We start from the raw sequence: 23,146 nt of genomic DNA, 5'->3' as shown, positions 1-23,146 counted from the left end.
CAGTGTATTTATGTTTTACTGTTGTATTATGATGTAAAATGTTACGATTCTGTGTGTTGTCATCATTCAGAGCTTTGAGCGATCACAAAAAACTGTTTGTTAATAACTATGAAAGTGTCTCCTCCTATAATAAATGTAACATTAAAGAAACAGCTTGTCACATACTGGGCAAAATTCTTTTTTGGCCATCTTAGTCAGAGTCTGATGAGATGATCAGTTTCATCTCTATGGGTCCTTTAACCTCTCCAAAGCTGCAACCTTTACATGTTTCATGTTTATTTTTACCTTTCAGAGTGTACACAAACACAGCGAAGTGCAGACCTGTGTGAGCTTCTTTGCAATTCCATAAATATTTTCATCACGCACAAGTCATTCCAAATGTTGTTCATTTAAAATGGGTGGAAACATAAATGTAAAAACATGTCATTGTCGTTTTAGGAGCACAGCAGTTTGAGTCTGTTCAGTGAAATTTGTTGTGTTTCTCTCCCTTGTTTCCTGTTATCTGTTCAATATCACTAAATTCAGGTATAAAATGCCTAAAAAAAGATAAATAATTCACCTCATGCAGCTCAGAAACAGATTACATGTAGTACCACACTTTGTCTGTATAATATGTACTGAACAGGCATGTGTTAGTTGTACCATGATCATCATACTGTGTACTGTAATATAAAAGTGTTAAGGGTGTTTATTGTAGAAAGATCTATCAGCCTGGATTTATCTTGGACTCGGGTCCTCCAGAGGCAATTAAGTTCACATCCTTGTGGACTGCAGTCATGTTGTTCTCTGAAACAATTAACTATGAAGAATGAAGAAAAAACAGAAGCTTAATCCCTCCCTCTCTTATACACTCTCACTCAGGATGCAGCCTGCATTTGATGAACTCTGTTTGCAAAGTTCTGTAACTGTAATTGTCACATGAAAAGTTATTTGCAGAATAGTCCTGAAATAAACATACAGATTTTAAATTAATGAAAAGACATGACAAGGGCAGTTCAACCTGTTGTATTTATTCTTTTATTCCTGAAGGCCAAGTTTTAACTCTCAAACAATGCATGCTGGGACATCTGCTAATAATATGCTGATCACGTTTCTTTAAAAACGTAATTTAGCAAGTTTAGTGAACTCTCACTCATCATTTAAGGTTATATTACTTCAAGTCAAGTGAATTCAAGTTTATAAGTTCAGAAATGGTCTGAAAAGATTTTTACCTCGATTAACTGTAAATTAATAAAACTTACATATTTAAGTGAAGTTAATGACAAGTGATTAGTTGATTCCGCTATGATCCTATATGATGTTTTACAGTGTATGGTGTATGTACGGTGGAGAGGTAGTAGGTAGATAGAGGATGTATATATATTTTGATATTGTAGTGGCAATTTTCTATTAAATGAGAGACTCACGGCGAGAGAATGTCTTTCTGTGTTATTTATTCAAAACACTTGCAAGTGGGCTTCAACCTGTGATATAAAATGCCTTAGGCCAAGAGTAACAGCCTCTATGTTTGGCCTGGTTTTTATACAGCAATCTACACAAAAACACAGACACAGGAAACAACAAACATGTTTCTTTTCTTATCTCGACATTTCCCGCCTTCTGTGGTTCTGGACCCAGATTTTCAGACAAGAAAGAAGACTCAGAGAATCATCATCACCATATATGGTGAACAAAACCCAGGCACATGTAACTGTGAAACAAAGCTTTCATATAAGGTGTTAAGATAGTGCTTAATTATAAGGCATAAAAGAGTATGTGCTGTGTTTACCACCACAGATATGCATAAAGACAAAAAAAAACTAACACTTTCAGTCTATAATTCTGTAAAAAATGTAATGAAGGTAAGGACTACATCCGTGCATCAGACTTCAATATCTAACAACACCGCAGTTGGCAGAGTATCACAGCAAAGCATCTTGTTCATTTCTCAACTGCACAAAAGAGTTTTGTTTTGTGATAACTCTCAGTCTCAGACACTGATTCATTAGGCTCAGCAGTTAAAGAAAAAAAGAGAGAAACCTAAAAGCACCAACATGAGCCACTGGGTGGAGACATCAGCTGGTGACCTGCAGAGATGGAAACAGAGAACGAGACATCAATACTTTATTGTAGTAGCTGTTAAAATATCTTGTTTTGGGTGAAGAGCAGTTTGGAGACATTAAATGATAAACAATTTTACATATAGCTACAGTAACCAGGCAAAACTTTTCTGAGCTTTGCATCTATTTCAATTAATTTCACATTAATTTTTAACATTCAAATATCACTCATATGTACAGAACCTCATAATTTGAACAAAATATTTCATGTTTGTTAAGAACATTTAGGTCTCACCGAGAGAAAATGTAGCAATCGTGTGAGCTGGCCAGTTTTGAATGCTTCAAACGGATCTCAGTGTATTGAAGACCATCATCATTTTTTTGTACTACATCTTCCACTGTGAACTCTTCAGCTGGAGATATGAGAACCTCGTCCCCTTTCTGCTTGCAAAAGCCTCCCAGGCTGACATAGAAGCAAGTGGTGATATTGAAAAAGGTGTCCCCTTCTGTTGGCTCCTCCATCGCTGTCCCGTCTGAGTGAACTAAGGTGAATCTTCCAAATCTCACCTTTGAGCCTTTTTGTGCTGCATATTTAGTTTCTGGGGCATAAAACACACTTTTACACTTCTCCCCATTCAGCGGCTTCATGAGCTTCATGGCGTCCATGAGCAGGAAGTGAAGAGACTTGAAATGGAAGCTGTTTTCATAAGTGCTAACATTTCCTCCCATTGTCGCCACTGCATTGTTAAAGATCTCTCTGAAACCATCGTCCTCATGTGCATGCGTTAAAAGTGCAGCAGTGTGTTCCTTTACTCCTCCGGGGATAATTTCTGAACACTTGGTGTCCCACGCTCTCTGGAATACTTCACTGCGGTTGAGCTCTTGTTTTAACACTGAGTGGATAACCATCTTCAGGGCCTGTTCGTCGCATCCATCGTACAGGGTGTCTACTGCCTCTGGGGCCATGTCCAGCTGTTTTACTGCAGTCACCTTTAATTGAGTGTGGAATTTAAAATACAGCTTCAAGAGAAGAGAATATACAATTTCTTTTGTATCACAACACCTTGAGGAAAGCAAGCGGTGTATTTTTATAATTTACTACCTCACATTCATTAAAGCCTTTTTATTTTTAACCATCCACTTCAGTGCCTCGAATTTCTTTTTCATACCACACCCCACCCACTGATGAGGGCACATTTTGTCTTTTTAAAAAAATATATCACAACAAGTTTTGAATGGCTACTTACAAGAGAAATAACACTTACTTTGTAGCAGAGAGCTGTGAAAATCACAGTGGCAAGGAGCATTTTTCTTCTGTAACACATTTTGAAACAATTCTTCATGTCTTCTTATCTGCACTGCTGCAATAGAAATAAAAGAAAAGCACTGCAGGACCAAACATGAATAATAACCTCTATGACGTTACACAATGTCCAGAAATAGGGTGATCTGCTTAACTTGGCTTCTCTTGCAAATACTTTGTTTCAACAAGCCATCAGTCTTTGGCTTCTTGCACAAATACTTTGTTTAAACAAGCCCTCTATCCACTTTTATCACTTTTCCTCCTTTCCATGCGGTGCCCACCCTTCCCAGTCTATATAAACACAAATCACCAAGCACTAAAATGAAAAGGAAATGCTGAAAAAGTTGAGAGACACATACCTTAAGCAAGGAGTATTAACATATGGAGACAAATCCAGAAATCAAGTCCGTGTACATCAAACTGCAGGGGTGTAATCGTTCTCTGCAGGACACTGTGGGAAGTGAAAAAACTTATCTCAAAAGGCAAAACCCTTTTCCCTTCCTGTGGAAGGAAATAGCACACCATTGGGAACGCTGATGTCTAGTTATTTGTTCTGCCTGAGCTACTGAGTTACTGTCTCCTCTTTTGAATTTGTTGCCAATGCTTTTATATATATTTATAGATAAATCTTCTTAGTCTCACCCAGCAGTAATGTAAATTGTCTTCATTTACCTGTTTAAGTGCATGCTCTGTCTTTCTGGTAATAAATTGGATAAATTCACAAACTGGGTGTTTTTCTTTGTTTTCTTCTTAGAGGATAGTTGCATGGTCTGTCATAAAACAATACTCATATGCAGTACTCATATGTACATTAGAGTAGTTTTTTGCTTGCAGCAATAATGAATTCTGCTCAAACTGGACATCAAAACATCCCTTCCCAACATGCTTCAGTGCAAAAATGCATTCCATCGTTTATCTGAAGTCAATATGAGGCTTCGGCAGCCTGACTTAATCAGATCAAGTGGATATTTTACAAGACGACATGAATGGAAATGCACCAAACTTTGCAGAATGTAGTCTCATCTAAATCAGATTTAGTATACAAATGCACACTAAATCATGGGAACAGGTTTCCACTGTGTGTAATCATATGAATTTTAAAAATACACAAACATGCACACATAGGTTGAATTAGGTCAAATTAAGCAGAAGTGTTCATGAGAACACACCAAGAAAACTGTGATTGTTTTGCTTTGACTTTGCAAAATGTAATAATCAACTCATGCAAACATTTTTATTTCTTTTTTGCCCTTTCATGACTAAATGGCTACACTAGGCTGCATTGTTACTTATTTGAAACCAATCATTTATATTGCATTCAGTATAGAATCATTGCACAAATAATTAGCTTAATTTAAAAGAAGAAGAAAGCTGCAAAAAATATTTACTAAAATATTTTTTAAAAAAAGCACACATAAAGAAAAAATGTCAGTTCAAAGTCCATTCCTTATCCTGTTAATAAATAGCATTTCTTCCTGCACAAATACTTACCTGATGACTATATGATGTTGTTTTCTTTGCTTTTCCTCTGAGATGAACAGCTCATTCCTCCTCTGCAGGGCTATGTTCCACCTCTTGACTTCCTCTAACTTCCTTCCTTTCCTGATGGTACACTATAAGCCATATTTGTGGAGCAAACTGACTCCATAGTAACAGCACCTTTTTTTAAATATTATTACGCATAACTGTTCAGTCTGAGTGGGAGGAGCAGGAGGAGGAGTGTCTGATTGACAACATCCCATCCACTCCAGATCCAAGCAGTGCCAGGCTGTAACACAGTGTGAGAGGATAAATGTATGGAGTCTAGTAAGTGCCACGAGTTATTAGTGGTTAATTATAATCAACTCAGTGTTGGGTTTTAAAAACAGTCTATAAAGCAATTAATCAAATTTACTTATACATTGGGGTATACATTAAATACTATTGGACAAATGGGCATTACATGAGTCAGTCAGTAATTCTTTTTCATGATCTCTGTCTTGTATAAAGAACATATTCATGACATTGATTTTTAAAATTTGTTTTAAAGGCTTTAAAATTTTACTTTTTGTTGCAGCAATAAAACACAGTGAAGTGGTTATGCTTCAAAATAAAGTTTGAATTATAATTTTCATAACCTACAGGAAGGAATCGTGGGAATAAAACAAACCAGAAACAAGCTGTTCCACAGTGTGCCAGAAATAACTTTCACCAGCTTTGGACAGTAAAGTGAAATGAATTAAACTCAAAATCTGATTAAATGATGACTGATTTTTATTTACACAGTATTATGACTAACTGAATGACTTTCATCAAACTCCAGTGATCTCAGAATGACTCCCTTAAACACTGAAGGAAACTGAGCACTCCTTGATGTTATCAGTTCCACCGAATTATACTTCATGCACGGACCTGCGTTTCCCCTGCTATGATAAGTCAAAATGTCTGCTGTGAAAAAGGTCTATTAAAAGGCAGAAGTAACATCAATAGCACTGGGACCTACCTCTGTTATTATAGTTTTGGCAGTTCTATGTGCTTTGTTATAGCCTGTGATTACAAGTCTCTGTGTCATATTAGTCAATATTCATAATTTGAGGCTCTAGACCGTGGCCCATAGTTGCTCTTGAATTTATTGAAACTACATCCACAGTTTCCTTCATTAGTGATTGTAAAATGGTAAAACTGTAAAATGTAGCTCTTAAGTCTTAATCTTGTTCTCTACTGACACAGAGCGCTGTTTGTACTTTAAGTGTCACCTTCACTTTTTTTTCATTAGACCACACTGTGAAAATCTGGCCCGATTTTCTGCAAAATTAGTACTTTTACATTAGTAATTTAAGTAAATTTAGCTGGTAATACTAACTGTGCCTATTTTTTATTTTATTTTTAAATTTTTTTTGCTGGGCGAGGCAGGGTAGGGCGGGTCATAACTTCGCCATCCTAGGAATACAACATTGCATACAGCGTAACATCGGAAATAGCGTCATTTCCGGTTACAGAGTCAAACGCGCCAAAAAGAAAACAAGACGCAGTGGCTGAAAACGGTTTGTTTATGTTTCTCTTACAACCAGTTTTCACCGAGTGAAGAGTGACCAACCAGATTATTTGACTTAAACACTGATTAACGTCATTTACTGGACAGTTTTAACGCCGAACACTAACTAACGGTGAGTTTTTATTAACATACATCGTACAAAAGCGGAACCGTTACGTTAGCTAAATTAGCGAAGTTTAAGCATAAATTAGCTTTTGACACTCAAGTCTGGACTAGTTTAATGTGAGGGCGGTTTACATTGTTACTCTTCAGAAGTTAATTAATGTAACGTTACAGTGTCAGTAGATGTTTTTAGCTGCTGGTGGGAGAAGTATCCCTCAAAAACAGTAGCGGAAAGTAAGTATATTTAGCCTTACGCAAGTATTTTACGTACACTGCGGAAGTTATAATATTTAAGTAACGTTACTTCACTAATTTACATTTTTACTTCTCCTCCACTGAATTTATTTTACATCTGTAGTCGCTTTAGTTAGTTAATTCTGAGATCAACTATTCTGAAAAATATATTGAAAATATAAAAATAAAGCCATTTCTTTTTTTTTTTTTTTTTTTTTTTAGAACAAATTAAAAACTACCCTACAGTATTTAAGTTTAAAGTAGCTTCACTGCGACCAGCCACAACATTAACATGCTGCTAATATACACCAGTAATAATAATCTAATTATATAGAATATGACACTGACAGGGGCCTTTCTGCATAATAAGTACTTTTTCTTTTGATATAAAGTAGAAAAGTAACATTTTGAATGCAGGACCCACTTAAACTGAGTAATTATGGTGACTTTAAGTATCTGAAAACTTCTTTCACTGCTGAGTATAAGTAGCAATACTGCAATATAAATATACTCAATACCAAATAAGTTCTGAATTCAAAATTTTACCTTGAACAAAAATGTCAGTATCAAAAGTAAAGGTAATAGTTATGCAGATCGACTCCTTTCAGTTATATAATTATATTATTATTACTGATGTTGACAAGATTTTATTGTTAAAGCAGGTCAAGCACAGTTGAAATACTTTGGGATATTTAAGAATCTATAAAAATCTAATAAATTTTATATTTTACATCACTTCATATACTTATCATGTTTGTATGTAAAATTTCAGTCTTCAATAATGTAGTTTAGTTACTTTCCACTTGGGTTGCATCAATCAATCAATCAATCACCATCACTGGTTTTTACAGGAGGACAGAAGTGTCCCTGAACACTGAATGTCTACCAGCTCCAGGACGTCGCACTGTCACTTATCTCACCTCAGAGGTGAACAAATGATGAACAAGCCTCCCTGTGGCTTCAGTAAAGGCTTGAACAGAAGTGGTCAGTAAGCAGCTGAGGATGAGGAAGTGGGGAGACCGACTGAAGAAGGTTGAACAGCTCGCTCAGTCCTTTCAGCAGAATCCTCTGGCCACACGCTACAAACCTCGACTATGGCCGTGTCAGCCTTCCTCCGTCTGGAAGCTCTTCCCTCGTCAAAGTTTGGCTATCAGCTTCGCTCAGAGCTGCAAAGAGGTAACACAAGACTTTGCTGAGGCTGGTCTGTTAATGGTATCTGTAGGTTTGAAAAGTCTTGAGAAGCACTAAATTCACTTTCCTCAAAAAAGGCATCAGAAGGTATTAAAATGTCCTCACGGCTGCAAATAACAATTAGTTTCATTCTCAATTAATCTGTCAATTATTTTCTCAATCAATCAATCAGTCGTTTTGAATATAAAATGGTGAAAAATGTCGATCACTGGTGCAACCTCAAATGTCTTGTTTTGTCTCGATCAACAGTCAACAACCCAAAGATATTCAGTTTACTTTCACAGAGGACTAAGGAAACCAAAAAATATTTACATTTAAGAAGCTGGAACGAAAGAATTTTTGTATCTTTTCTTACAAAGTGACTCATTGATTATCAAAATAGTTGCCAATTAATTATCTATCGATTGAATAATTAATTATTCGACTAATTGTTGCAGGTCTAAATGTGTTAAATTTAATGTACAAAAGTCTTAAATATTTAAATATTAAAATTTTCTGTAGCAAAAACTGTCACTGCTGTCAGTTGCAGTAGGCAAAGGGAAAGTGTTGATTTTTTAGCAAAGGTCATATTAATGGAATTAATCATATCATCAGGAATTATTGTTGTATACATCTGGTAAATAGTGAAAAAAAAGTAATTTTCAGCCACATTGTCCCTACTGGTTTTCCATCATACTTTCTTTTGATGTGTATGACTATGAAAGAAACTAAACTTGGTGAATCCTGCAGAAATCATGTCTCTCTCATCAGTTTGCACCGTAGATTGTATATCCTCTGTGTGAAGTTATTTTCTAGTATTTCAGGGAGAAAAATGCTGACATTTGTTTTTTAACATTCTTTAGGCTGTACATGTTTTTGCACTTGAAAAAGAGAAGTCACCCCAGGGTCAGAGGATCTTCCTGGTTACCAGTTACAGTGAGCTGTGGCATTACTACAGGTGAAGACCAGGACTACTTTGCAAAATTAGGAGCATCTACTTTTGTATTTTTGAATAGATATGTTGATGTGCAGTCATGGTGATCTGTTCCTCGTTTTTTTCTCAGGACATTCACACAGTCCTTGATGCACTGCTATGAGGTGATACCAGAGGGCACCGTCTGTAAGCTTTACTTTGACTTGGAGTTCCACAAGCCCTCAAACAAAGAGGCTGATGGGAAAAATATGGTGTCGTCACTTATCCAGGTTTTGTACATTTTTGCATCTTCATAGTTTTTATTGAGCAGCTTGATTCACACAATGATGACGTTTTTGCTCGGTGTAGTAATTTTAGAGCCAAAGAATGTGCTTAAAAAAATATCCACGTGACACTCAGTAAGTGAAAAACATGAAAACAGTAATATCAACAAAATAAACTGAACAAAAAGGTAACAAGGAGCCTAGATAAACCTCCTCTGTCACCCTAACCCACCCAATTTCCTTATATATCTTTCACTCATGATTTTATTGCATAATTGCTTTGAAATATTACAAATGTGAAAACTGTAGATTGTCCTCTTATTTCAAACTGCAAGGTTACTTAATTAGGAGTTTTCAAATTCTATTAAATTGAGAGACTTTTTGTTTTAGCATATCGAATCTTTGCTAATTGAAGGGAATTAATTAAGTTGTCCAGCCACATTTTAATAGTTTGGTCTTTAGTTCTCTTCCCTTTCTGTGTTTTGTGCTTTGACAGTATGTTTGTGAAAAGCTGATGGACATTTATGGGATTGAATGCTCTGCAAAAAACATCCTCAATCTTGATTCCAGCACAGAAGAGAAGTTCAGCCGTCATCTTATCTTCAATCTCCAAAATGCAGTTTTCAAAGACAATATACATGTTGGTATGTGAAGTGTGGCATCGAAGCTTGTTACATTTTATTTAATATGTAATTTAATCATATTTGTTCTGATTTTTCCTGTAGGTGCGTTTATTCATGCAATTCTTCAACAAGTCTTGAGCACGACCAAAAGCGGAAGTTGTTTGGATGTTGAGATTAATTCATCAGCAGAAAACAGTGAAACAGGGTTTGTTTTTTAATCCTATGAAAGGAAATAATCTCATTTACTCTGCAGTCATCACTATGTGTAACTTTTCTCAATGATGCACTGACAGCAGAGCACATGCTGATCCTGAAGTGAAACCAGCAAAGGCAGACGAGGAGGCTGAAAGTCCACAGACAAAAAGGTGTAAGCAGGAGGAGAGAGACCTCGGCTTCCTCCGAGTGAAAAATAAAGATGGCCAAGATTGTCTCTTTGTTGATCTGGGTAAGAGAAATCCCAAGCTTGTGTTTGTCCTTTTTCACCCTTAGATACATGCAGGTACATAGCTTAATTCCTACCCATGAGCCTCTTTTCACATATACTCCTCTGTATGAACGTATGGATTCTAATTATGATGGTTATAAATTTACAAAAACAGGAGTTTACACCAAGAACAGAAATTTCCGCCTTTACAAGTCATCAAAAGTGGGAAAGAACGCTGCCTTCACTGTGGCGGACGACAACAAGTTCACTACCAAACCTGAGAAGGGTATTTCTGCAGAGGAAAGCGTATTCTTGGCTTCATTAGTCTGTAATGTGAGGTATGTTGAAAACACTTGAATATTTTTCTGTGTACTGTAAATATTATTTCTACCAAACTACAACTTATTTCTGTATGTTGTCAGCTTCACAGGTCAGAGGATTCTTATGTGGGATGTTCCAGAAACAAAGGAAAGTAAAACCACAAGGCCTCAATGCCAGCAGGAACCAGGTAACAAACAGACAGCTCTGTATTTAATAATCAGGCAGCATATAATTATGAATATTATTGATAGTTTTTGCTTGATATTTTTCAATAGCTTTCATTTATGAAACTTTTTCCTACACAATAAGGCACAATCTCCGGCTGCTTGTCGTCTCCTCACAAAGAAGTGGATGACTTTGTGTTAACTGTGGTTAAAAAGGACGGCGTACAAGGAAGTAAGTGCTTTGGCTGATACAGAATATCCTCCTGCAAAACATCTGTCAATTTTAAAGCATTTCACAGGACATTATACATTTCTGCTGTTTTGTAGCAACACTGAAATTCAAAAAAAAAAAAAACTATATATAACATTTTATTGCTGGTAAATATACCATTATAATATGGTATCATCTCAAAGTCTATTCAAAAAAGTGATATAGCTTGAATTTGTGTTTTCATCTGTTAAAAGCTACTTTAAGGTCAAATGTCAGATGTGTCTTAGCACATGTGATCGCTGTAGATGAAAGAAATTAACAATTAATTTTCGTACTTGTTTGATCATCCTATACACAACTGATGTTATACAAACATGTTATATGGTCAAAAATATTGTGATGTTTAATGTTTCACCCTTTGTGTGAAGACATGTTGCTAAAAGCATGTAGTGTTTGTCCCCAAACTATGCAAAGACTGATTGTAAGTGTATCAGTAACATCAAGACAGTCACGTCTCTTATGTTCACATCAACAGGCATCAGACGATGGAACTATTTTGCCACTGAACAGCTGCTTGTCTATGACATCGCCAAATACCGCTGGTGTGAAAATGTGGGCCGATTTCATAAAAGCAACAACATTATGTATGAATGTTTTCCATGTCCTGTAGTATTTTGTCTCTCTGTGTTTGTGCTCCATCTGTTTGACTCGGTCTCGTCCTCTTCTGCAGGATTGTTGTGGATCTCAAAGAGGAAGCTTGGTACCAGAAGTGTCACGATCCTGAATGCAAGAACTTCAGATCCTCAAGTATGTCACCATATATAAAAGGAAAAATACAGAAAGGCTTTATTTTACCATTTTATACTAATTTCCAGGTCATTTTCAGAGTAAATTGCAGGTATTTAACAGTTCATTTTTAGGACATTTTAAAGAGACGGTGGTGCAATTTGATACAAATTATGAGAAAAAAGAAAAAAGTGTTAAATTGGCTTAGATGGCAAGAACCCACTCATTATATTTAGGCTCATACATAGTTGTTAATTTGTGCTAGTTGTAAAATGTGCTCATTATTTTAAGAAACAACCTAATATGCTAATATGCTGTTTGACACATAAAACTACACACTGAAAACAAAGTATTTTCTGTCAGTTTAAGAATTGTTAAGAATCTAATTTTTTTTTTAGAAATTTTGCAAATTAACAGCTATGAACCCAAATATAATAAATGGGCACTGACTAACTAAACTAACACTTATTTCCAGTTTTTTTTTTCTTGTAATTTGTACCAAATTGCACCACCCTCTATGTAAAATGTCCTAAAAGTTACCCAAATTACTCAAAAAAATTCCAGAAAATAAGTATCAAATTAAAGGAGCTGTAAAATAAAGTGTTACCAATTGCAATAAATTGTAGAGTCTGTCTGGGGTAGTGAATAAATTACAGGTGGAGACAACTTGGCTGAGCTCAACATTTCTCATGTTACAGGTTACCCGCTGCCACAGGAGATCTGTGTGAGCTACATCATGACCCTGGTTAGTTTACTTCATTTCTACCATTTTCATGACTGAGAGAGTCAGAAAGTCAAAATCCTGCCTGTGCTGTTACTGCTCAGAGCTGTGATGTTCTTCACGACATGCAGCAGCCAGCGTGTGATCGTGTGTTGTGTTCACTGACAGGATGAAGAGGACCAGGCATACATGATGGATGACGCTGGCAACATTGAACCCAGCCAGACACCGAAGCAGGCGTCACTGAGCAGAGTGTGTCCGGAGGAGGAACCTGCTGATGCATGGGGAAACGGACAGGATGACCGGGACTACTTAGAGAGCCTCGAGGACTTTGAACAGAACAGCGGGGAGATCTCGGATCAGCTTCTGCTCAGATGCATGACCGATTTTGATTCCCATTAGAAGGTGATGTTATTTTGCACTAACAAGACAGCATCAAATATACTTACTGATGCACTTTATTGAACATTTTTTTGTATTAAATTGTAACAAATCAATATGGTTTTATATCAACCATAATATACTTTAATTTAAATGTGTTTCCGGTTAAAAAAAGACAAAACTAAATAGCAAAGTTTATGAAGAAAGTGTTTATTTGTTACAGTTGACAAATATAGATACTGTACTTATAACTCCAGCACAAAACTGCACCTTTGCCCTTTTCTTATCATAGATTCCTTTTAAAAAAAACAAACAAACTGAAACAATATGGCTTTAACTGTCAAGAAGGCCTCGACATAATTAGATGTGCGTATTGATCATAATTCAGTCAAAACATCTGAACTCACAATGTCAAGCAGCTGAAATGCTGCTCCGTTCAACGTAAAACTGCTGGATTATCGACCATCAGTGAAATGTTAATGCAAAATGCAGACGAGGACGTGGAATTAATTTTGAAAAAACTGACTTGTTAAAATGAACTGTGATACCACTATCGGCAGATATTTGCCCTGAAGACTTGCGCATCACACAAATGGCAGTTTGCAGCTTTATCCTGCAGCTTGTGGCACTGAAATTTGAAAGGACACCTAAAAAGTATAGTAACATTCAATATTTCCCATGCATTGTTAACAGAAAAAAAACAAAAAACCAACCAAAAAAGACATAACATCTGTCGAGCAACATGGTTCCCAATAGGCTTTTCACTACATTGTGTTGTAAAACAGGCTTATTGGCCGTCCTGTAGCCTGCAGCTTTGAGAAACATGGGAATGCTGGGAATTAATAATACAGAATATCAGGCATGATACAAACACATATTACTTTTCAGCAAATACACTATTTACAGGTTTAATGGTTACATTAAATATCAGTTTAAATAGATAACCAAAACATTAGTCTGGTATATAAATAGGTAATATGTGTCACTGTTGGAAAAGCATGTTTAAAGTCTCCCAGCTCCCAATAATGAAAAATGATCAGAAATGTGTTCAGAGGCCGGACGTTTCTGACCATCAAGTAGTCAGATTTTTGGCAGTTAAGGCATGAGCAAGTCACATCTCCCCTTTATGTATTTCAACCCTTATCCTTGGATAAATAAAACCAGTAACATGATGACAAGTTCTGAATTATCAGCCAGTGACAGCAGCAGAAATCTAGTGGTACAATTACAAGATGAAACTGGAACAAAACGTTTCAAACTGAGATTTGTTCAAAGGCAGTCTCCACAAAGTTGTCACTGGCAGGGAAATAGAGGGATGTCCTCTTCAATAAACTATTTGGTTCTGGCTGTGCTCTACATGATTGTAACCTTCTCTACTTCTCGATCCAAGCTCACATCTTGATTTTGGCATAAAGTTCATCAATCTGGTCTCTGAAGTGACTCCGGAGCTCGACCCTCTTGGCTTTCAGGGTGGGCGTCAGCAGGCCGTTCTGGACAGAAAACATCTCAGGATGTAACATGATATCTCTCACCTGCAGAGGGAGAACAGAGCAGGAGAAGAATGAATGACACAAAGAGTGTAAAGTAAGGGTACAAAACATGATTATTTTCATTAACGATTAATCCACTTATTAAAGGATAAGGCCGGCAATTTTATATATTTCTCTTATTGTCAACAAATCTCATGATTACTGTGATTAGTCTTTGGAACCGCTACTAAAACTACCGTCGCTGTTGCCTTTAGGGCGAAGAACATGAGATTTGTTGGCAATAAAAAAAATATAGAAAATCACGAGCCAGATCCTTTAATCATTTGGTTCATCAAGTGTCAGAAAATGGTCTGTATCACAGTTTCCTAAATCTCAACATGACGTCTTCAAATTCCTTGCGGTCCGACAAAGAATAACAGTTCAAAACCCTTCTTTTTGCTAGTTGTCAAACTCTACAAAGAAAAGCAGCACATCCTTAAAATTGATAGGATGTCACTATGGGATGATGATTTATTTTCTGTCAATCATTTCATCCCTACTTTGAAGACAAAGAAAATATAATTATTACTGAATCAAATATGTTGCATTTTTAAAAAAGTTTTCTACTGATGCACTAGATGCATCAGAGTGAAAAAAAAACAGAACTTGATGGTATTTTGATGCATTAAACTCAAATGTGGTAACAATCACCTGTTCAAAAGACTTGAGTCCTGCTTCTTTGCCCAGCCTCAGAATGTCCTCCAGAATGGCGCTCTTTACATCCTAAAAATGGTCAGAAAAATGTTAGCATGTATAGAAAGTGGGGCTGCATTTTTTTATTTTTTTTTTTTTTGGACTGCTGATTGTAACAAATCTCACCTTGTTTTTGCACAGATCAGAGTAGGATCCTTCAATTCCTTTGTTCTTGGCCCAAATAGGTAAAAAGTCAGGATCAGGTACCACGACTCCCACCAGACATGCCTTTAAAATACAACACCGACAACATGAAGATAATATAGTTCAAGTATTAGTGTAGATAAAAAAAAAAAAACAAAGATTGATTAAGATTAATGAATTACTCACCTGTAAACTATCACCATGAACAAATATCTGAGCCACTGGATCACTACGATTATAGACGGTTTCTATTTTCTCGGGGGCGATGTATTCTCCTTGTGCCAGCTTGAAAATGTGCTTCTTTCTGTCAATGACCTTCAGAGTGCCATTCTGCAACGAACCAGATGAGAAACACAACAACGGTAAGCCACTTGGCTTCATACGTTCGGTACAATAGTCAGAGATCATCAGGGTTTTGCTTACAGGAAGCCATTTCCCAATGTCCCCTGTGTGCAGCCATCCGTCCTGGTCAATTGCCTCAGCTGTCCTCTCACGGTCTTCCAGGTATCCCTGAAATACATTTGGTCCTTTGACACACACCTGGCGAGAGAGACAGCAGGGGGGAAAAAAAAAATTACATTTACAAAGAGCAGAACTTTCTGGCTTTCTGGTGTCATTTTTGTTTGATGTTTCATACGTTATTTGTGTTTTATGATTTAATCTGCCTTCTTTACCAACCCTCACTGCATTGTCATAAAGTGTTTGCCTGCACCTGTCTGGTTTCTTTTGGTTCTTTTCAGTAAATCTGCCTCACATGCAGCTTATCTTCAGAGATAAAATTGTGTTCATCCAAATGCAGCAGTAGGGCTCTTAAGTGTGCTTTTAATAGTTTTTGAACACAAGTCAAATTGTATGGCAGCACTTGTTAGCGAGATACATTTATTTTTTGGTCTTTGCAGGGGATTTGTTGATAAGTTAAATGGAAAGTCTACAAAATTCTGTTTGTAGAATGAAGAGTCATGTAAGAAGTTGAGGGGAATAGATCAGTTTTCCAGCCCAGTGTTTGTATTTGATTGCTACTGAAGCAGCACTCCTCACCTCTCCCTCTCCGTTGGCTGCCAGGTAATTCATTTCTGCCACATCCACCAGTTTGACATAGTTGCAGGGCAGAGGAGGCCCGACGTGACCTGGGGACACAGAATAGTCAGATTTTAATCTTATGATCCAAGCAGCCTTCAACATACTGTGTTAAATTTCTCTCTTTCTGAATATTTCTAGTAAAACAGATGTAACTGTGTATATTTCACTTATTGCCTACAATATATCAGAATGCACAATAAATGTTACCGGCTGTCCAGTCTCCAGGCATCGACATGGTGCACCCGGCTGTACATTCAGTCTGGCCGTAGCCTTCATAAAACTGTTGAGTGCAGGGCAGATTTTTAGTGACATTTATGTTAAAATTTTAAAAGGTTACTGATTAAAAAGCCTAGATAGAAAAGAGTAACATCAGTATGCAGGTCACCTGACAGCCCAGAGCAGCTCGTAGGAATGTCAGGATGGTCGGGGACACCGGTGCTGCTCCTGTAATCATGAGCCTCACACGTCCACCCAGGCTCGCCTGCAGAGTGTGAAATAAACAGCAAAACAACTCAAGATGGTTGTATGATTCCAAAGTTGAGGTGAGGGTTAAAAATACTGTGCAGTGACAATTTAACACCATATCCAGTGAATGTGGGTTTAATTTCTTTGAATGACAGACGAATGTGGTGTGTCCATATCTGCTTAACTTTAAGGCACTTCCATATTATGAAGCACCAAGTTGGACATATTGGAGCTTTCAGAAAAATCCAGTTTTCCCAGTTGTAATTACAATTTGGACACGTATGCTGTTTACAAGTCATAAACTTGTAATTATGATAACTCCAATATAACATGAATCTGACATCAGCATGTCAGATGATTTAATATTAAAATGACTAAAGATAACTTGCCAAATATAATTGGTGAAACTATACAGTCATGAGTTCATCCAACATTAAAAAAAGAAAGACATATTGTGCCTTAAAGAGTTTAACATGTATGTGTGAGCTGATTTTGTGACATCACAAGCCAATTGTGGTCCAGTACGCAACTTACACAAGTGTGACGTAGAAATTTGAGGCCTCCAGTGCACAAACACTGAAAATTGACTTCTTATGTCCAGCAGTTTGAAATGAACAATATTTGCATATTTATAAATTTTGGACTTTTGAAAGAGGGAAGGAGTAGAGGTCATTTAAAAAAACAACAAAAAAAACAAGGTAATTGAACTTTATGTGGGAAAACCATATCAGACACAAAATATTATTCACAGCAGGGTATTCTTCAATGTCTTATGAAACAAGTGAAATAAGTAGTTTCTTGAATCCTTATAAAGTTTTAGACTGGAACCAAATCGTAATGCTTTTAAGGATCGTGTCACCATTACCTGTACTTTCTTGAAGATGAGTTTGTCCCACATGCTGTCCTTTCTGACCACACCGCTACGAAGCTCTGCCTCCTTCCTCCTAAAAGCGAAATCAAGCAGCCATCTCTTCAGTGGCGTGTTAGCTTGACCAAACACCTGTAGAGAAATGGAAAACTTATTGTAAAGGCCTCTGCCACAGAGGACCTTCACAGTTTACAAGACTAGGCAGCAGCTGACCATTAATACCATTATTAATGACACAGTAGTGAATGTAAAGTATCTTTAAGTAACCTTTATTGAACTAATATGTCAACAATATAACAACAACACAACCAGATATTAGTCTGACCTTATCAAACATGCGGTTGAGGAGACGTGGGACCACAGGGAAGACTGTTGGCTGCAGCGTTTTCAAATCATCCATCAAAAGCCGAATGTCTCCTTGGAAATATCCGATACGAGCCCCATGGATGAGGATGACACCCTGATGAAAACACAGCTGCTTATTCTTCCATATGCAAATTAGCATTGTAGCCAGAAGGTGGCATTGTTGTGGAGATTTCACTACACATTCATTACTTGTTAAAAACTGCTGCTGTATTTTTCACATTCAGAAGCAACTGGCTGTTCCGCTGTGTTATCTTGTTATCAGAACCCTCTCAAACAAATGAATAAAAGCAGATAAAGAATGACATGAGCATGCGTGTTATAGTTTCATAACACCACAAACAGATTCTCACTTCCTTTGAAGCTGCATGGGTTATTATATCATATGTGGGTACCTGTACCAATAATATACTTGAGTTTCAGTAGATACCACAGTGCTTCTTTTTTGATACCTTATTTTAAAGATTATAAACATGTTTTTTCTATAAAACTCAGCTCACAAATAACAATGAGCCAAACTTCATCAGAATAGGTATTTTGTTAACACAAAGCACATTTTTTTATGATTTCAACAGAGATATCTGATCAAAGAATATTAATTTCTTTCTATATTCTGTGGTACGGACACATGTTTCAGTTGTTGCTTAATAAGTATTGAGATTCTACACCCAGCCATGAAGTTGTAGAAGTTAAGTATGTAGGACATTGCTATGACGTGCCACTACCTTTAAAATACTATATAATACGGCTTTCAAATTTCTTTGCAAATACATTTGAGGGAACCACAGACACAACTATAAGCAGTCAGAGGAAGCCATAAGAGGCCTGGCACTACTTGCTTCTTAACTATTCTGATAGTGATCCTTCATAACTCTTTTAACTCTACTTATGATTTCATGACGCAATACATCTGAAGATAAACAAACCCATGACATACCTGCACAACCCTCTCAAACATATGAGCTAGGGGGAGATAGGATACATGAATGTCATGAAGGCTCAGCATGCAGTGTACCTGCAGAGGACACACAAAACACATGCACGTATGCAGGTCAAGCATGGCATACTGTACCTCCACCACCCTCTCAAACATATGGGCCAAAGGGAGGAAGGAGATGAGCACATCTTTAGTGCTGGGCTTCAGTGAGCCCTGGACGTCGTACACAGGGGAGGAAGAGATGTGAGAGGAAACAGGAAGAACAGGAAAATAAAGAAGGACAAGGAGGGTCAACCTGGGTCACACAAGGATTTTAGATTTTAGGCTATTTGGCTAATAGTTAAAAGCTCAGATTTTATTTGATCCGAATCACATAAATGTAAAGGTGTATATTTAATTTTCAAAACAGGGATAAAGATCTAACTACCAAATATAAAATCCCAATTGTTTTTTGTGCTTTCTATAATATTTGTAGTATAACAAAAAAAATGAAATGTCCTTTGTAAATAATGCACTAACCATAGTTAAAATCATATTCAGTTTTATTGAGACCTGATGCTTTGATAGAATACTGTCTTTGCATCTTTACTACAAAGAGCTCCATTTTTTCTTATCTTTGATGTTCAATTCTAGCATCTTTATAAGAGAAATAAAAACGTTTTTAACTTGAAAAACATGCAGAGGAAGTGGAAGTACTTTTTTTTTATCATGTTTGAAGAATGGCTCTGGGGATGACAATGTCAGTTGGTCAGCCCACCACTTTGGTCCAGACTGAAATATCTTGACAACTCTTGAATTGCTATGAAATTTTATAGACATTCAAGGTTCCCAGAGGATGAATTTTATTTGGTGAAACCCTGACCTTTCCTCTAGAACCACAATTAAGTTGACATTTGTGGTTCAGATGAGATGGGTCTCCATGAAATTTACAATAGATATTCAAGGTATCTAGAAGATACATCCAACGACTTTGGGGAAACTCTGACTTTTCCTCTAGCGCCACAAAGAGGTTGACCTTTAAGTTATTTTTCTTTATTGAAATAGCTCAACAACTACTAGATAGATTGTAGTGAAACTTGGTACATCTGCAAAACCTTTGATTTCCTGGCTTTTCATCTAGCACCACCATCTGGTCAAAATTGACTGAAATTTTGTCCAATACTGTCTATGAGCAGAAACCTGCAAAACTTAAGTTCATTCATTCTTCTTACATTCCCATAAGCCTCAGCTGTACTGTGTGTCAAGTGCTGATCAGAAAATGTAAGCATGCTAGCATGCTAACCAACACATTGAACATGGTAAACACTGTCTCACAGAGCTATTAGCATGGCTGTAGACTAGTGCCTGCAGTCTTCCTCTCAAGCCTCTCAGCCTAACAATATGAGTGTATCAACATTTTTTATCAACTCCTGTCTTCTCTTATCTGGATATAGCAACACTAGAAGGTGAGATGTTTGATTTTTAATGGTTAAATTAAACTGTAAGAGTCGGGGGAAGAAAACAAGGATTTTGAAAAGTAAGCGGGATATCAGTGGACATTACGCCCTTGCAAGAAATATTTTTGAAGATAGAGAAACAGAAGCATTTGTCTTGAAGCAAGAGGGTAAGAATCAGATATGCATTATTAAAAAATCGAGTTTATGTCAAGACTGAAATTGTATATCTTCCAAGTTTAGCTGTTGTGTTTGTTTACCTCTGTTATTTTAATGAAAGCTGCAGTGTTGGAGATGACATTTCGATGAGTAAGCATTGCACCTTTTGGGTTTCCTGAAAGGAAAATGGTGATAATGATTGTACAAAAAACCCCCCAACAAATCACATTTCAGAAAAGTTAAAGTTGCAATAATTTCTGTACTTACCTGTGGTTCCAGATGTAAAGCAGATAAGTGCGAGGTCCTCTGGTTTAGGGGGCTGTAATCAGATCACAGATCTACACTAAAGCATATGAAACCTGAACTGCTACTGCATTAAAACGTGCACATATCATATCATATTTCATTTTTCCTTTGACAGAATCCTGCTGGTTGCAAATAAATGATCATAAATGAAGCTGAAAGGTGATTCTCAGTTTAAAAGTTCAAACAAAGTGTGCTGTTCTTACTCACCACTGGGTCTTTGTGGTTTGTTTTACCTAAGGCCTGGAAAAAAAAAATACAAAATGTACAGTGAAATACAGTGCGTCTCTCCAGGAAGTGCTGATAATAATCATGCTTTTCAAAAACACTGCACCTCAGGGCCTAATTTCCATCCAGGTCTAATCAGACATGACGGTAAAACGAGTACAGACAAGACGATAATGTGGTAGAATTGAGAAATACTTTTGAACAACAACATCTATAAAGTCTTAGAAGATTAAGGGTGTTACTCTCACCTCAAACTCCTTCATGCTCAGGATCTCAACACCACACTCCTGTCCGCGGGACACCATGTCACTGTCGAAGGCCTCCATGAGCACAATCGTCTTTACCGTTCGCCCTTTTTTACTGACACAGTCTAGAATCATCTGAGCCTTTTCGGGTATGTCACAGATCACTGACGAGATGGCAGCTGAAAAACACACAGCAACAAATTAACCACTTAGTTTGTGCCAATATCAGTGTCCTTGATCTAAAAACAGTGATAGCGCTGCAGATGGTGTGAGGTTATTGTGTGAAGGTGCCCTTTTGTGTACCTTTGTCGAGAATGTAGCCGATGGCCTCCGTGCCGAGTGTGTCGTACAGTGGAACTGCCACGAGGGAGTATGTGTAACAAGCCAGCTCTGAAGTGGTCCACTGAAAGACAAAAAAACATGTACACACAACAGATTTATAATTTATAACAAATACCCAAATGCGGCAACTTTGAGTTTGCTCATCAAAACATTCCAAATAATAAGTGGTTTACACTGAACAGCTGACCATTATTATTATTTTACTTGCACTAAGAATGCTGTAAATTCCAACTTAATTGGAAAAAAGATGGCTCATTATTTTTCCAAACTCTTGGCAATGCTTCAATTATACTAACACACAGCAAAAATGTGTTATTTTAATAGATGTTGTGCAGCTGGAAGAATTGCCATCTCAATCACACTGTCCCCTCACTATTAAGTGAATAATTTCATCACTGTAAACTGACAGATTATTGGAAGTTTATACAAAATAAGTTTTTATGAATTGTTTCAATCTACAGACAAATTAAGGGAGAAGAGACAACGACTATGTCTGAAATTGTTCTGATTAGAGGACTATATAGTTTGGTGGTACTTGATCATCATAATGAATTGCTATTTAGTTTCATTTCCTTATATTCTTTTTTAATCACTGAAATGATGTGAGGAACAATTGAGAGGTCTGGAAGCAGGTAATATACAGTACTGTGCAAAAGTTTTAGTCGCTTTAGATGTTTAGATTCTTATCCATAATGCAATAATACCATCAGAAAGGCAACTGATTGGTCCCAAATTTATTCTGCAGCATGACAACGACCCCAAACATACAGCCAGAGTCATAAAAGAATTATCTTCAGCAACAGATTATATGACCCAAACCCTGATCTCAACGACATCGAGTCAATCTGGGATAACATAAAGAGACAGAAGAACTGTGTCAAGTTCTCCAACATGCATGAAAAACCGACCTGCCAAGTACCTTGAAAAAGTGTACTGAGGAGAACTGGTGCTGTTTTAAAGGCAACACGTGGTCACACCAAATATTGATTTCATTTAGGTTTCTCTTTACTGCACTTTGTATGAGGTTACTTGATAAATAAAAACAATTTATAGCAAAATATTTGTAAGCATCCTCACTTTATCTTTAGTGCCTTAAACTTTTGCACGGTACTGTATTTGTATGGCAAAATAAAAAACAATTTCAAATACCGTTCAGGTCATTACTCTCATCCAACACCTTTTTTCTTTTTACAGTGCATGATAGCAGTTAGTGCTTAATTATTGACCATTAACTGAACTTTTCACATTACATTGTAGGATAATATCAGTTGACTATATAGGGTCTAATAATTCACATTGACATTTGGACAACAATGTTGGACACAGACTAACGTATCTTTGCTTAAACAACCATGCAACAGAAGTGCAGAGGCTGATGGGAAAAGGGAGGAATTAGAAAAATATCTATAAATACAAAAATACAATAATGCATTTGTTTAACCTCTGGTCTGTTCTGGGAAAAGATGCCGACGAACTTGTCTCCTGTATGAGAGTGTCCTCTGTGAAGAAGAGCAGAGCCGATGTACTCCGCTCTGTTTGCCACCTGTGCAAAACAAAACAAAACAAAACACACAAGTCTGCATGTTAAATTTACCGTGTCTCCGGTGATCGTATGTTGTTAAAAATAAAATACTTCATGTCTAGTGA

General features: G+C 36.8%; 3 protein-coding genes across 13 annotated transcripts in view; 1 reads left to right on the top strand and 2 right to left on the bottom strand.

The window, feature by feature from the left end:
* Positions 1-1,416: 1,416 nt before the first annotated feature.
* Positions 1,417-4,985, bottom strand: si:ch211-145b13.6 (erythroblast NAD(P)(+)--arginine ADP-ribosyltransferase). Of its 5 annotated transcripts, none has more exons than XM_044345489.1 (5): positions 4,834-4,985; positions 3,702-3,793; positions 3,305-3,397; positions 2,335-3,059; positions 1,417-2,066 (listed from the first exon to the last, which is right to left on the bottom strand). In XM_044345489.1, the coding sequence occupies exons 3-5, from the start codon at positions 3,380-3,382 to the stop codon at positions 1,991-1,993; spliced, it is 879 nt and encodes a 292-aa protein (XP_044201424.1). In that variant the 5' UTR covers positions 3,383-3,397; positions 3,702-3,793; positions 4,834-4,985; the 3' UTR covers positions 1,417-1,990. The 5 variants fall into 5 exon arrangements, with proteins under 5 accessions (XP_044201424.1, XP_044201415.1, XP_044201426.1 ...); XM_044345480.1 differs by having other exon boundaries at positions 3,305-3,400; positions 4,834-4,983; XM_044345491.1 differs by having other exon boundaries at positions 2,335-3,029; positions 4,834-4,962.
* A 1,326-nt stretch (positions 4,986-6,311) lies between these two features.
* primpol (primase and polymerase (DNA-directed)) lies at positions 6,312-13,073 on the top strand. Of its 3 annotated transcripts, none has more exons than XM_044347006.1 (14): positions 6,312-6,365; positions 7,564-7,888; positions 8,746-8,840; positions 8,947-9,085; positions 9,576-9,723; positions 9,805-9,907; positions 9,996-10,147; positions 10,302-10,464; positions 10,549-10,634; positions 10,757-10,843; positions 11,358-11,466; positions 11,553-11,629; positions 12,307-12,353; positions 12,498-13,073. In XM_044347006.1, the coding sequence occupies exons 2-14, from the start codon at positions 7,715-7,717 to the stop codon at positions 12,729-12,731; spliced, it is 1,614 nt and encodes a 537-aa protein (XP_044202941.1). In that variant the 5' UTR covers positions 6,312-6,365; positions 7,564-7,714; the 3' UTR covers positions 12,732-13,073. The 3 variants fall into 3 exon arrangements, with proteins under 3 accessions (XP_044202941.1, XP_044202942.1, XP_044202940.1); XM_044347007.1 differs by having other exon boundaries at positions 6,312-6,488; positions 9,999-10,147; XM_044347005.1 differs by having other exon boundaries at positions 6,312-6,488.
* acsl1a (acyl-CoA synthetase long chain family member 1a) overlaps positions 12,901-23,146 on the bottom strand; it is a 22,522-nt gene continuing 12,276 nt past the window's right edge. For 2 of the 5 annotated variants that reach the window (XM_044347002.1, XM_044347000.1), the window contains exons 5-20: positions 22,941-23,042; positions 21,461-21,560; positions 21,161-21,336; positions 20,895-20,927; positions 20,649-20,700; positions 20,483-20,556; positions 18,925-19,002; positions 17,815-17,949; positions 17,487-17,621; positions 16,542-16,637; positions 16,364-16,436; positions 16,115-16,203; positions 15,263-15,616; positions 15,059-15,160; positions 14,891-14,962; positions 12,901-14,242 (exon numbers count right to left, since the gene is read on the bottom strand). In XM_044347002.1, coding sequence (XP_044202937.1) covers positions 14,102-14,242; positions 14,891-14,962; positions 15,059-15,160; positions 15,263-15,616; positions 16,115-16,203; positions 16,364-16,436; positions 16,542-16,637; positions 17,487-17,621; positions 17,815-17,949; positions 18,925-19,002; positions 20,483-20,556; positions 20,649-20,700; positions 20,895-20,927; positions 21,161-21,336; positions 21,461-21,560; positions 22,941-23,042 — 1,812 coding nt within the window. In that variant the 3' untranslated portion in view covers positions 12,901-14,101. Of the gene's footprint in view, positions 14,243-14,890; positions 14,963-15,058; positions 15,161-15,262; positions 15,617-16,114; positions 16,204-16,363; positions 16,437-16,541; positions 16,638-17,486; positions 17,622-17,814; positions 17,950-18,789; positions 18,868-18,924; positions 19,003-20,482; positions 20,557-20,648; positions 20,701-20,894; positions 20,928-21,160; positions 21,337-21,460; positions 21,561-22,940; positions 23,043-23,146 lie in introns of all 5 variants that reach the window. The other 3 variants (XM_044347003.1, XM_044347004.1, XM_044347001.1) reach the window with 3 other exon arrangements.

This window comes from Thunnus albacares, chromosome 3 (genome assembly GCF_914725855.1).
Source record: "Thunnus albacares chromosome 3, fThuAlb1.1, whole genome shotgun sequence".
NCBI classification, from domain to species: domain Eukaryota; kingdom Metazoa; phylum Chordata; class Actinopteri; order Scombriformes; family Scombridae; genus Thunnus; species Thunnus albacares.
The sequence above is the reverse complement of the archived record's forward strand: the minus strand, read 5'-3'. Positions and strand labels throughout refer to the sequence as shown.

What these genes read in the sequence shown, in the direction of transcription:
- si:ch211-145b13.6 (XM_044345489.1), bottom strand. Translation starts at nt 3,382, where the DNA reads ATGAAGAATTGTTTCAAAATGTGTTACAGAAGAAAAATGCTCCTTGCC. An exon ending in TCACAGCTCTCTGCTACAAA is followed by an intron (nt 3,060 to 3,304) that starts GTAAGTGTTATT and finishes CTTCTCTTGAAG; the next exon opens with CTGTATTTTAAATTCCACAC. An exon ending in GATTGCTACATTTTCTCTCG is followed by an intron (nt 2,067 to 2,334) that starts GTGAGACCTAAA and finishes CCATCTCTGCAG; the next exon opens with GTCACCAGCTGATGTCTCCA.
- primpol (XM_044347006.1), top strand. Translation starts at nt 7,715, where the DNA reads ATGAGGAAGTGGGGAGACCGACTGAAGAAGGTTGAACAGCTCGCTCAG. An exon ending in TGGTGTCGTCACTTATCCAG is followed by an intron (nt 9,086 to 9,575) that starts GTTTTGTACATT and finishes GTGCTTTGACAG; the next exon opens with TATGTTTGTGAAAAGCTGAT. An exon ending in CAAGAACTTCAGATCCTCAA is followed by an intron (nt 11,630 to 12,306) that starts GTATGTCACCAT and finishes CTCATGTTACAG; the next exon opens with GTTACCCGCTGCCACAGGAG.